At 44.3% G+C, this 14,392-nt stretch overlaps 1 protein-coding gene across 1 annotated transcript in view; it reads right to left on the bottom strand.

The window, feature by feature from the left end:
- The window catches only part of LOC107106825 (TBC1 domain family member 5-like), a 107,896-nt gene that overhangs the window by 25,383 nt on the left and 68,121 nt on the right, over positions 1-14,392 (bottom strand). Inside the window, exon 8 of the mRNA XM_015407036.1 lies at positions 4,841-4,940. Coding sequence (XP_015262522.1) covers positions 4,841-4,940 — 100 coding nt within the window. The remainder of the gene's footprint in view (positions 1-4,840; positions 4,941-14,392) is intronic.

The raw sequence follows: 14,392 nt of genomic DNA, 5'->3' as shown, positions 1-14,392 counted from the left end.
CTTTCCCTCAAGTTCCTGATCTGGATAGAAAACCTAAAAAAATATCTGTGACAGGGTGGGACAATTTAAGCTTATCAAATGAAGAAGAAATACATGCTACTGGAGGGCGACTCAGTCATGAGGGGAACTAAATTTTTTTTGTGGGGGAAGATTTGTCTGAGAATGGGGAAGCATCAGGGGTCTGTCATACTTGCCATAAGAAGCATTTACTCATCTAAAAGAGAAGGTTTTTCTCAGTGCCCCTCCAAATTTTCCACCCAAAAAACACCCGGGAGAAAGGCCTTAAAAAGCAAAAAAGCCCCGCCACCAATTTTCCATTTTTTTGTTCTTCACATCTCTAATATTACCATGGTGTGTATGTCACCTCTGGGAAAGCCAGATGACTGAGTCTATACAGATTACTAAACCACGCCAGGGTGCCCTTACTCAGTCTGTGTAGCTTGGTTGTATGGACTCTGGACAATCCTGCTGAGTAAATCAGAAATCTCTGGAAGCTGGTGAACTCTAAAACTTCCCTCACATCTTAGCAGGATGACACACAGAAGCAGTTTACCAAATAGACACAAGCATACCATGCTAAGTTACCTCTCTATAAAATGACAATTTGTATCAATCTAGAACCTTCCACTCAGCACTAAATATGCCAAAGTCCCTAAAGTTTAGTCAGTTTGGCAGATCTTCTGAATCACTGGATTACTCAGCAGTTATAAAAAGTGTGTACTTCTGAAAGTACAACAGCCAATAAAGTTCCTTTATCATTAATGGAAGAAATGTGATCTTAAAAGTTCTTTGCATCCATTATAATTGACTAACTGCAAAATCCTCATTTATCAATCTTCACCACAAGAACCAATTTATCATTCTTGCACATGCTGTATTTATATTATTCAAGGCACAGCATTCATTTCCATAGTAACATAGAAGCAGGTCCCAAATATATAATTATGTTGTCATTGTGTGGTACAGCAAAAGAAGTGGATGAACACTTAATGAGGAAGCTTTTGTATAAACACACAAACAAAAATTACTGCTTTAACTCATCTTTTCCTCCTTCACATTCCAGGAAACACAATTATAATTTTGGCAGCCTCTGGATCAAACCCATGGTTACAAATTGGCATGTTTGAGTACAAGTAGTATGTTGTCGTCATGTAAAGACATCAAAAATTGGACATATTTCTTAATGAATTACTTTCCTATCTGTGGAATACTAGATAAAAAAGGCATCAGTAATCAAGATTATTGCTGCTTAAGCATCTTGAAATATGCCAAATTAGAAATGTGCTTTAGAGGTATTGCCTATCATTGATCAACAGCCTTTGTAACTTATCTTGGTTAACAGAAATAGCCTTTATATTTATATTTCAATATTATTTCAACATTAGTTCTAACAAAAGTTCTATAATTGCAAATGGCTTCAGTACTTGCACCCATATATCATTTTGAGAATTCATCTCCTACCCACATTATGCAAAGCAATGACAACATGACTGACCAGAAGGCAGAAAGGTAACATATGCCGTGTTAAGAGCAGTATACACTCTGTGCAATGTACAGAGCATTTCCTAAATTCTGTTGTAGGTCACAAAAATATCTAGGGTCATAAGAACAAGCTTGCATGAAAAAGCCATTAAAATACACAAACATAGTGTAAACAGTATTGATCTGAAGTCCAAGAGCTGATAAAAGCTCTGACACCAAATGTTCATCATAGGCCTTCTTAGTGTCAGCGGCCTTCTGAATGTGAAACTGTCAGAACACTTTTAGTGATAAAATGTTTCAACAGTCATACAGTATTAAAACAGAAAAGTGAAAAATCGACAGTATTCCCAACAGTATTTCCAAACAGTATTATTTCAATCATATGTCTATTCTTTAACATCTACAATGGATAGAAAATCATTGTCACCTAAAATACAGGATCACTAAATTAATATAAATTGCTAAACGTGTAGCAATGTTTTGATCTTCAATCATATAATTAAACGATCTGCTCAATATTGTTTTACATGGATATAGACAAGTTTAATAATGAACATCTAAGCACTTTGCAAATAAAGTAACTAGCGAAAGATACCAATCCCTAGCATATAGCAGGAAACCCAACTGGGTACCATTTGTAGTCAAGAGTTTCAATAAGCAGTGATTCTCTATTAAAAAATGTAGATTCCAAAGTGGTAGTTTTATTACAGGGATCATTCCTAATTTTCAGTCTTCCAATTTCTTTCTTGGATTTAGCAGTTTCAAGAGGATAAGGAAAATGTTATTTGAATATGAAATCTTGGTAATAACTCAATGGAAAGCCCTATTTTTCAAGATCTACAAAGTACTGATTGGATTAAATGTTCCACTTAATGTGAATTATAAATATGAATGGCATAAGGATTTAGGATATGCACTAAATGATGAGGAATTGGACTTTTATATATACAACATAGCTATCTTTTTCACTATGCTTAGGGAGACTTGTTTCAAAATGTAAATCATTGGTATTTATTGCTCTGGAGATTATAAAAAATGAAAAGGCAGATATCAAGAGAACATTGGTTCTGTACAGCAAACACATTAAATCTCTTTCACATGTGGTGGACCTGCTATTGGGAAAAATGTTTTTTGGAAGTGATACAAAATGTGGTAGAAGAAATATGGAAGAGATACCGTATTTTTCGCTCCATAAGACGCACCTGACCATAAGACGCACTGAGTTTTTAGAGGAGGAAAACAGGAAAAAGTGTCACTTCTGCTGCTGTTCAGTGGGGAGAGAAGCCTCGAGCCGGATCTCCCAGGCGGCAAAGCGAGAAGGGCCCCGCTGGCCACGATGCTTTGCAGCCTCCCAAGGACACACCAGAACTGTGTCAGAAGGCAACACCCACCGCTCTGGCTCCACCCCAAAAATCTCTAAGTATTTCCCAACTCAGAGCTGGCAAACCTACCTGGAGAAAAACTGCTTCAAAAGCACAAAGAAAATTTGTAGCAGGGGATCAGCTTTTGTGAGTCACTGCTCTCTTCTACAGATATTTCATAGCTGAAGAAGTGACCAGTGACCCAGTTATGAATAGAGGCTACAGTTCCCACATTTGCAGAAGTCTACAGATATGGGCAACATCCTCCTCCTGCATGTAATGGTTGATGACTCTGTTTCAATGTATCTGAAAATGAGTGCATGAACACAAAAGCTTAGACCCAGAATTAAACTTTGTTGGTCTTAGAGGTGCCACTGGACCCAAACTTTGCTCTATTGCTTCAGACCAACACGGCTACCCACCTGAATCTATGCAAACCAGAATGATTCAGAATGATTCAAGAGGGCTCTTCTACACAGGCAATAGGGTTACACTGTACAAAAGACTTCACAAAGTTACTTGAACAAATTATTAGGGTACACCCAACACCTCCTGTCCACACATGCTTAAGGTAGGATAGCAGCTCAATATTTCATTAGCAGTGGTACTTAAGAATATCTGTTCCAGTGCAACAGAACAAAGTTTGAGTTCAGTGGAAATAAGTTGACCAACAAAGTTTATACACATGAAAGCTAAGACCCAGAATTAAACTCTGTTGGTCTTAAAGGTGCCACTGGACTCAAGCTTTGTCTGGCACACTTTGTGTTTATTGACTGTTAACCTTTATTAAAGAAAGGGGAAGAAAAAATGGGAAGAAAGGGACAGAAAATGAAAGCCTCTGTGTATGTTTGCTTTCCCCAAGTTCTAAATTACCCCACCAGCAGTTAAAAAGGAGCTTGAAGACTTACATTTGAAACCACCCGTTCTCAGGTCCATTCAGCATATAAAAACGAAAGTGAAACAAGAGCTCCAAGAGGACCAAACTAAATCACACAGATATTAAGGGAAGAGCAGACTGTTCCATTACAAATAATTTTACCATCTGCTCCCACAGGCTTGGGGGGGGGGGAGAAGGCTGAAAGGGGCTTGGATCTCTTAGATCCAAGCCCTTTTCAGCCTTGTCCTGGGCTCCCACAGGCTGGGGGCGAGAGAAGGCTGAAAGGGGCTTGGATCTAAGAGATCCAAGCCCCGTTCAGCCTTGCCATCTGTTCCCGGGCTTGGGGGGAGGAGAGAAGGCTGAAAGGGGCTTGGATCTAAGAGATACAAGCCCCATTCAGCCTTCCAATGGGCTCCCGCGGGCTTGGGAGGGGGGGGAGAAGGCTGAACGGGGCTTGGAGATCCAAGCCCATTCAGCTTTGCCAGCGGCTCCTGCGGGCTTGGGAGAGGGGGAGAGAAGGCTAAACGGGGCTTGGAGATCCAAGCCCTGTTCAGCCTTGCCGGCTGCTCCCGCGGGCTTGGGAGGGGGGCCAGAAGGCTGAACGGGGCTTGGAGACCCATGACCTCTTTTTTTCAGTATTCACTCCATAAGACACACACACTTTCACCCCCACTTTTTGGGGGTGGAAAGTGCGTCTTATAGAGCAAAAAATACGGTAAATACCATTAAAACCAGAAATCTTTATTTTTTAAATTATGTAACAATTGTGCCAAAGATATTCTAAGATACAATCTTATAACAACTGCACACATGTGAGACACTGAAAAAACCAACTCTGTACTAATTAAAAGGAAATGGCTGTTAAAAATGATAAAACTAGTGGCACAACAACAGGGCAAAGTGATAAAAAATCTGGAATGAAATTGGACTTGATACCTTTAAATAGCTTTTTAGAGAAAGAAATTTAAGTTAGAGATGGTATCATTGTATTAAACCAAATGTAAAGTTGAATTTATATTTTGTTTGGAAAAAGTGGGTTTGGAAAATAAAAGAAAAAAAGGGGGAAGTTAGTGGAATGGATCTGGCCTTATAATGTTTTAACATCTAGAAATTCATTTACCCAGATGTGTGTTCATCATCTTGGCACAGTAATTGCACATGGCCTCCAATTCATTCAGTTGTCCTTGGAGAAATGAAATTTGGGCCTCCAGTTCTTCTTCCTGTAATTAAGAAGGAAATATTTAAAAGCCTTGCTAAACAATAATATAAAAACACTGACACACACACAAAAAAAACCTCACAAGGATTTATAACATTACTTTCCAGTTTTTCATTTGAAAAGCTAAAGACCTTCCACCAAATCTTTAAATTATTTCTCCCATTTTCATTGTGGCTGACAATGATCCACCAGATTCGTCAATGCAACACCATCCAAGATATCTGATACCATTAGTCTTAGGACAATTAAAGGACAATCCTAAACAGAGTTACACACTTCTAAGACCATTGACTTCAATGGACTTAGAAGGTGTAATTCTATTTAGGATGACATAGTTAATTTTCTCCAACTTCTTTCAGACATAGCTGTACCACTGACATATAAATTCTTTACCACTTTGTGTCAACTCTTCAGGATAATTCAAGTAGAACATTCTCTACACAATTTTTGTTTCACAGAACCCCTTTGACTGATAAAATACATCAGCTTTAGGGTTGCCAAGTCCTCACCTGTTGTATAGCGGGGGAGTCCAGCCTTCGTCTGGGAGTCCATGCGTGCGCGCAAAGCATGCGTGCGCCACAATTACGTCACCCGGAAGTGATGCAATCACGTCGGGCACGTTGGGGGCGGGGCCACAATCACCCGAGGGAAAAACATAGATTTTTCCCTCGGATGATTGTGGCCCCGCCCCCAACGTGCCCGAGGTGATCGCGTCACTTCTGGGTGACGTGCTGACGCCGGGCATGGCACGTGTTTTGGGGGTGGGGTTCCCCCAGGGCCCGATCCACCCCGGGGGGACTTGGCAAGCCTAATCAGTTTACAGAGATACTCACCTTAGAAATGTCTGCAGGGATTGCCCTATCAAAAGGCATAATGAAGCTGCCCATGTCAATAGTCAGACTTTAGGGTATTACTAGAGCATGGAAAACTGTCTGTTGTTGTTATGATTTTTTAAATCACGGGGCAGTGGTGAGGGAATGGGGGAATACCATTTGGATTTTCTGTTGCAGGCTATAAAATATCTTAATCCCTTTTTTGTGTCTGCATTCATTTCATATATTAGATTGTAAAGTCACCACATGTTTTGTGTCTACACCAGATATTATGACTCTATTCTTCATCTCTGCCAGATTATCTATCATCTGTGCTTTGTTACAATGTACAGATGGCTTTGATTGTAAAATGCGTTATATTTGGTATTCACGATTCAGTGGCATTAAATTAACTACAGCTTTCTTAGCTCTTGAGATGTCAGCTTACTAACTTACCCTACATACTTCTAATGCTTTTCCATTGGCCTCCCAACATTCTTTGTGTGGAAATAGGACAGTAGAGTATTTATAATGCTACACAGACACGTTTTGATGGTCAGATTTAAAAAAAATCAACTTTCATTTGGATTTGCATAGAATTCTAAATTTAGATGAGATCAAGCAAATGGAAAGATGATTCTAGTCTTTGGCCCTAGCCCAAAGAAACTTCAAGAAAATGTACAGGTAAAAATGGGAGTTTCCCAACAGAAGCTGCTCTGTGCTATACCAGAAGCTGTTTTTTATCCTGACCTGGATAACACAGGCTAACCCAATCTTGTCAGATCTTGGAAGCTAAGCAGGGTTGGTCCTGGCTAGTATTTGGATGGGCAACCTCCAAGGAATACCAGGGGCATTACACAGTAGCACACAATGGCAAACCACCCCTGAAAGGTCTCTTACCTTAAAAACAAGTCTAGCTCACCACCTAGTGGTGCATAATGTTAAAAGAGCTAGAACTTCTGGCTGCCAGACAATCTTAGGATTTCCTGGCTATACTATACACACTGCCATACGATGATGATGATGATAATAATAATAATTTGCTGTTTTTAAATGTCAGGGATATAAGAAACTGCTTTCAATGTGGCAAGGGGATCTACTATCTAGAAAACACTGTTAAAGCTGCTATTTCATTCTCCAAACCCGGTGACAGGGAGAACAGATTTAATAAAACTGTTCTGTCAATGTCTCAGTTGCCGCCTAGAAGTGATCCTTAATCTAGTTTTGCTACTAACTACCTCAACTGGTAGTAGTAGCTACAGCTAAAGATGCTTTGTGCTAGTTGTATTTTTTCTGTCCTGTAATCTCTCCTGGACAACTGGAATTTGGCAACGATCACTTGCCAAGGTAATTAACAGAATATGTGGTATGAATCTAGAAAAATATTTGTCAGTTAAGAACTGACAGGAAAGCTTTTGAAAATTATCAGCTTCTATAACTTGCAAGAAACAGAAGTATTAGCTGAAGAGGAATTCAGCATCTCTTGGCCAAAAGGCATTAGGCTTGAAAATAAAACTATTTGACAAAAACAATCTAACTGAATGGATGAAGAATAACTACAACAGTGCTACTTAGCACTGTATGTCTACCGTAGCTAGAAAGACTTGCTAGCAGTCATGAAAACACAAGGAAGCAAACCATCTTGAAACAGCTTAAGAAGGTGCAACTTCAACTATAAGATCTCTGCACTGAGGGGGGAAAGGGAGTCACAGCATCTGGGAAGCTCATTTACAGAATGTACCTCCCATGCATTTACAACTCTAGAAATCTCAGAAATCTTTAACCCCCAAATCAAATCCAAAAGTGGATTATGAGAAAGTAATAAATAACTCTAGGCCACCTCTTCCACAATGCAAGTTGAGAAGTATTTTAACAATTATTCCATATCATGCAATGTACCACTGGTCCCCTAATAATGTAAAACTTTGAAAATACATCCACTTGCTTACACAAGAATGGGTGGCATACATAACTATATTTATAGATTAAAAATACTGCTGGCATCACAGAATTTTTATGGAGCTATACATTTAGTTTATTCTCTTCAATTTATATCCTGCCCTCCCCGCACAGCAGACTCAGGACAGGTTCCAATCGGTGATAATCTGCTAAGTGCAGATTTCCAACAATAAGAACAAGATAACAGAATACATACTATAAATACAATAAAATAACTACAGCAATAAATACTTTAAAATAAATTATACCTCATCAGACACATGAGTGTGATTCATTGGGGGGAGGAGCGGGGAGGCCAGATTGAGTTGGATATTGGCTGCCTCAACTGAAGGCTGGCGGAAGAGCTCCATCTTGCAGGCCCTGCGGAACTGTAAAAGCTCTTGCAGGGCACTAATTTCTGACGGGAGCTCATTCCACCAGGTGGGGGCCAGGGCCAAAAAGGCCCTGGCCCTAGTTGAGGCAAATCGGCCATCCCTAGGGCCAGGGACCATCAGCAGATGTTGATTCATAGAGTGCAATGCCCTCCTGGGCTCCCATGGGGAAAAGATATAATTATGGCTATCATTCTATTTTCTGTAGTCTGAATCAGACCTAGGAACACAGTTCATTGGCATGTGCTGCATCTAAAAATATTTTAAATACAGTATGCTTTTTGTGGTTTAAAGTGCAGTATGGTTACACTCAGGTTGTTATAAACTTTCTGTTTCCAAACCTGGTTTTAGTGAGTTTTCCAAATCAAACAGAAGTCCAAGCAAGTGCTATAACACCTCATTCTGACAATTATATCCACAGACAAGGTTGGTTTCTGTCCTGCCTCTCAGAGTTGGCACAAATCTTGCACCTTCTCAAGCAAACAACATCTATATCAAAGATCCCCAACATGGTTCCTGTGGGCACCATGACACTCATCAACGCCTTTCCTGGCACCTGCCAAGTGTTTTTAGAAAGTGGGCAGGATGAGATGGGGCTTCTGCCCTGCAGGACTTCTGACTGGCCACTGGAGATCTTACTGACTGTATAGATTTTTTTTTAAAGTCTCTTTGGCAGCAGCTGCTACCACAATACAAAAATCCTCATTGTGTAACTGAAGATAAGCTGTGATCATGCAAGAAAATATTTTAAAACCATATCTTCATTATAAAGGGCATTCTGTTAAACAGAGTTTCTGCCTGAAATGTTGAAGAGTTACTAATAGAGTTATGCATAATCTTACTCCCTGACATTTTGTGGTTGGCTCCGCCTTCTGAAGCAGCCATTTTGTGGTTGTGCTCAGCACCCAGCGTCAGAATTCCAAATCGATGGTCCTCAAAAGGGTTGATGACCTCTGATTTATACACTAGGATGGGAGTGGTGTGTGTGTGTGTGTGTGTGTGTGCACATGAATGAATAACCCGTGGCTAGCAGTAATCGTGAGGCAGGCTGGCAATGTTCTGGTCCAAACAAGATGCACACAAACAAGGTATGAACTTCTTGCATCTTCTTATGGTCGTCCCTTAAATTTTAGTCCTGTGGCTCTGAAGTAAGAAACCCACCAAAGACTAGCAGATCCTGCTGGGGTTGGCTTTTCAAATTGTTCCCACCGTTCAAGATTTCTTGTACGCCCTAACTTGTTGCTGGACTGCCCCGTCAATAAAAAAAGTAGCTAAACCAGGGTTATGGTCACACGCATGAGATAACGCGGGGGGGGGGAAGCGAGGCTATTTGCTCCGTTGCAATTTGACCAACAGTTGCATGATCACACAGTCCCTGGGAGCTGCGGGGGCAGCCCACCACTGAATGATCAGATGCACCCGTGGGTGAATCTGTCCCCCCCCCTGTGTGTTTCCGGTGCACTTCAACAGGGGATCGATGAATCGCATTTCCACACTAAGTATTCCCTATGCCGTGTGCAATGATGTGCACTCTGAAATGGGGGGAAAAACAACGGCATGGAGTCGGGATGGCCCGATCAGACCATCCTGATGCCATGAGAGCACACTGGCATGACCACACAGGGCAAAGTCCATTCCTGGCCTGTAGCAAACCATTTGCTACTGGATTTTCCCTAGTGTTTTTTTACTCCGCTTCTTTGGCGGAGTGAAACGGCCAGATGTTCCTATCGCGCGGCTAATTCTGCGTGTGATTGGGACCCAGGTATGACAAACAAGTCCAGTTCTGCTTTCCCCAAAGGCAGCCAATGGGAGCTGACTCAGTTGGGGAAGTTGGGCAGCTAAAGACAGGGAGAGTTAAAGTGAAGGGGAACAGCAGTCAGTCAAAAACCTTTATTGGCATAGATTGAATAAGAAAACAACAACATAGGAACCACAGATTTTAAATGTACAGAACAGTCATCCCACCAGAGCTTTAACCTTATATTCTCGAACCCTCATAGCAATAGAGAGAAACCTTGCCACTGCAAAGGTGATGTGAAGGCGGTGATCTGATAGAGGGAAGGATACTAGCCTCTCTTTTGGACAGCTGTGCCTATTGATCAAGAGGGGGCTGATTAGCACATCCCATATTTTATTGTAGAATTCACAACTAAGCAAGATGTGGGTAATCGATTCTGTTTTTCTGCTACTACACAGACAGATCCTTTCAGGGTAGGGGACATTTGTAAATCTACCATAAAGGACCGCAGATGGTAAAACATTGAAACATGCAAGCATAAAAGCTCGTCTTAATGGCTTCAAGCCTGCCCCCAGACTATAATATTTTGGCTCCTCCACAGTCAGACTCCAACAAAGCAGACATGCAACAGCCTAATTTGCCTGGTGGTGCTAGCCAAAACGAACAAAGGAATGGCCCAACTTTAGTGGATCAACTTGTGATAGCGACTGATAACGAAGCTGCCACAGTCTACGCTCACCAGCCCATGCTGACAAATGATGCAGTCAGTCTGGAAAAGGAGAATTCTAAGTCTGTGAAGCAGCCTTTGTTAGAACTTACTTTTGAGGGCTGATACTTTGTAATATGTGACTGTTGGAGTGATCTGGGATCCTAAGTTCAGTTATCAGGGACAATGATTGCTGTGTTTGAGTCATCTCATGTTGTTGGAAGTTGTAAATAAAAATTAACTGTTTTTCCTCTGTTTAAACTCTGTTGACTGGATGTCTAGTGTTGCAGGGAAAATACCACCCCCACAACTTGGATGGTTTTGGCCAGTGGGTTTAATTAGCTAAATGGTGGCAATGAATAAGGGAAGGAAGTACTGGGTTCCCTAACTCCAGTAGACCTCTGTGTTAACTGCATGAGGGGTAGATAATAAAGGCTGCTCTGTCTGGAGACAGCTCTGGGAAAGAGGAAAGATAGAGAGGCCCCAATGTTTGGAAATGGGTCAGGGCTCTCTACCTATTAAAGGGAGAGGAGACAAGATAAGTTAACTGCACAAATGCAGTAGAACTGTATAACTAGGGAAGCACATTTCCTATTAAGGTCTCTGGAAAATAAACGTTGTTGTCTTATTAGTTTAATTTAGAGCCATTGTTACATGCCAAAATGGAAGGGCATAAAAAGGCCTAGCTATGCACAAAATGCAGGCCATGTGCACCTTCTCATTATTCATGTCAATTAAAGCACAAAATTATTATGAGCTGCCAAATGCATGGTAGACTGGTGACCGCACAAAGTTAATTTTTCCTCTCACGTCATTCACACAAGCTTATTATGGGCAAGAACAGAGCATCTAATGTTTCCATTCTTCTGCAATATTCAGTTTCTATATTTGGTGGTCCTTGCCACTAACATACTTATAAAGTTTAACATGTTAATTTTCTAGTGATATTTAAGGAATCTTTACACTTTCTGTACCAGCATCAGAGTTCTTACTCAAGTACATGAGATTTTTTTAAAAAAACCCTCGCAATAATTACTACAGTAACACCCTCCTTACCTGAAATAAGCAATTCATTGGATATTATTTTCCTGAACCAAAAAGTACAGGAACTGTTGGGGTGTGTGTAAGTGTATGATTTTATTTCAATCACTAAATATTTCAGAAAAATGCATTGTTGTCCAAAATTGGTTATCTGAATGGATTTCTCCTTGCTTACTTTTTCTTGCTTACAGAGTTATTCATAACTAGGAAGAATGCCCGTTGTGGAACTGAACACAACGGGGCACTAGCCTGGCCGCGGGTCACCATCTCCATCTGGCCCCCGGCACGGCGAAGCTGGCCATCCTGCCCTGCATGGTCGAGGCTCCGGCGGGCCAAGGCGCCTGGCCTCGCCCCTCCCCCTGGAACCCCTGCCCACTCGAGGCACTGGCGGGGGAAGCCGGCCAGGCTCGCCCATCTCCCCGCAATGGGCGCGAGCTCAGCCAGGTGCAGGGCACTGTCCACTTCCCTTCCCCTCAACTCGGGGAAGCAGCCCGCATTCCCCCTCACAGGGTCGAGGCCCCGGCGGCTCAAGGAGGCTGGGTTGGCTGCTCCCGCCACCACCCCCGGCCGAGCGAGGCCCCAGCGGGGCAAGAGGACCGGGCTCGTCCATCTCCCTGCAGTGGGTGACAGCTTGGGCAGCTGGCTGCGGCCCCGCATCTCCTTCCCCAGCCCCCTCTCCTCTGCCCTCCCACTGCGCAGTAGAGGCTTTAGCGGGCGAAGCCGCCTGGCCTCGTCTGTCCCCCCAGCACCCCCGCCCGATCGAGGCACCTGCGGGGGAAGCCGGCCAGAGTTGCCCCTCGCCCTGCAATGGGCGCGAGCCGGGCGCAGCGCACCATCCACTTCCCGGTCTCCCCAACCCAGGGAAGCAGCCTGCACTCCCCCCCATGGGGTCAAGGCCCCGGCGGGTAAGGCGCCTGGGTTGGCCACTCCTGGCACCATCCCTGGCCGAGTGAGGCCCCATCGAGGCAAGCAGACTGGGCTCGTCTGTCTCCCTGCAATGGGCGGCAGCTCGGGCGGACATCTGCGGGCCTGCATCTCTTTCCCCAGCCCCCTGTCCTCTGCCCTCCTGCTGTGCAGTCGAGGCTCCAGTGGGCCAAGCCGCCTGGCCTCGTCTGTCCCCCCGGCATCCCTGCCCAATCGAGGTGCTGGCGGGGGAAGCCGGCCAGGCTTGCCCCTCTCCCCGCAATGGGCATGAGGCCAGCCAGGTGCAGGGCGCCATCCACTTCCCAGCCCCCCCACCTCAGGGAAGCAGTCCACACTCCCCCCACGGGGTCAAGGCCTCAGTAGGTCAAGGCGCCTGGGTTGGCCGCTCCTGCTGCCACCCCCGGCTGAGCACGGCCCCTGTGGGGCAAGCAGACCAGGCTCGTCCCTCTCCCTGCAATGGGTGGCAGCTCGGCCGGCCGGCTGCGGGCCCACGTCTCCTTCCCTGGACCCCTCTCCTCAGCCCTCCCTCTGCACGCTCAAGGCCCTGGCGGGCCAAGCTGCCTGGCCTTGCCCGTCCCCACCATGGGGCAATGGGCCAGGCTGGGCCTGGCTCCCCGGCTGGCCTAAGGCATGGTGACACGACTAGATGACCCTGGGGATCCCTTCAAACTCTATGATTCTATGAGTCTATGGGTAAGGCACCAACCACATTGACCACAGACACTTAGACACAAAGTTTGCTTATGCTTCATGGAAGGTACTAATCACAGAAAGATTCCATTTGTTACTCATAAAAACCTCTTTGTCTGCTTGATTATAATTCACAATAGGCCCGTAGCTACTGTGGGGCCCTTGGGGTGATTCCCCCTCCCAGATCTCCCCTGCCTCGAATCTCCCCTGACCCCTGAATCTTCCCAGAGCCCCTGATATATTTTTTTAGAAAGCTGTGCCACACTGGCCTAACTGCTGAGCCGATTGCCACCCAGTCCTGCTCCCAGCCAGCATCCCTCCCCACGGGCAGCACTTGTCCCTCTTGACTGGTCAGAGTCCGGTGGTGGCCAGGCAGAGTGAGACAGCTCACCCAGCGCTGCCAGTCCAGTTCGCCTCCAGGACTGGCAGGTGAGGCAGCACCAGAGCTGGACAGAGGAAGGGAGGGAAGGAAGGGTGGCAAGTGACAACAGCGCCCACCTGGTTGCCTGCCCTGGCCGACTTTGGGCCGGCCTGCTGCTGAGGCTGTAGCTGAGGGTGGCAGTAGGCCCAGCCGGTTGCTGTGTGAGAGCGGCTGTCGGGCCCACTTGCCAGGCACCAAGGAGGGATAGGAGCCCTGACGTGCACGCATGCCAGCCTGCAACATCCCCTTCCTCTGCTGTGCATGTGTCTTCCCTCCACTCCATCATCCAGTGCCTCCCTCCATGCAGTGCCACCCCACCAAAAATTGTCTAGCTACAGGGCTGATTCACAACCATTTCATTTTAATAGAAACGGCAGATCTTGTAGATTATTATTTAAATGTTATTCATACCTTTTCCGCCTTTTTAATACCTATATGCTATATCACCTGGGTCACATCTTATATTTTTATGGTGAGTTTGTGTTCTAGGAAATCTATGGCTGCCACTGTGGAAGAAAGACAAACTGCATGATCTATTTTTCCCTATATATTTCAATGGGACCTAACAAATATTACTGGATGTAGGACTGTTGTGATCTGAAAATGTTGCAATAAATGACTCACAATATTTTTAAAATTAGTATTATTAATATTTGCTTATGATTACTGTTTTATTTAACAAACAGGGCAAAACAAAAGGAGGGACTACCAAGGAGTTTTAGGGGAGGCGAAATCCCTCCCCTGGGGTTCTCTCTTGCTTAGCTTTCCCCCTTCACTGCTTCTCCAACCCA

This window comes from Gekko japonicus, unplaced genomic scaffold (assembly GCF_001447785.1).
Source record: "Gekko japonicus isolate JY-2015 unplaced genomic scaffold, Gekko_japonicus_V1.1 scaffold2063, whole genome shotgun sequence".
Lineage (NCBI taxonomy): Eukaryota > Metazoa > Chordata > Lepidosauria > Squamata > Gekkonidae > Gekko > Gekko japonicus.
The sequence above is the reverse complement of the archived record's forward strand: the minus strand, read 5'-3'. Positions and strand labels throughout refer to the sequence as shown.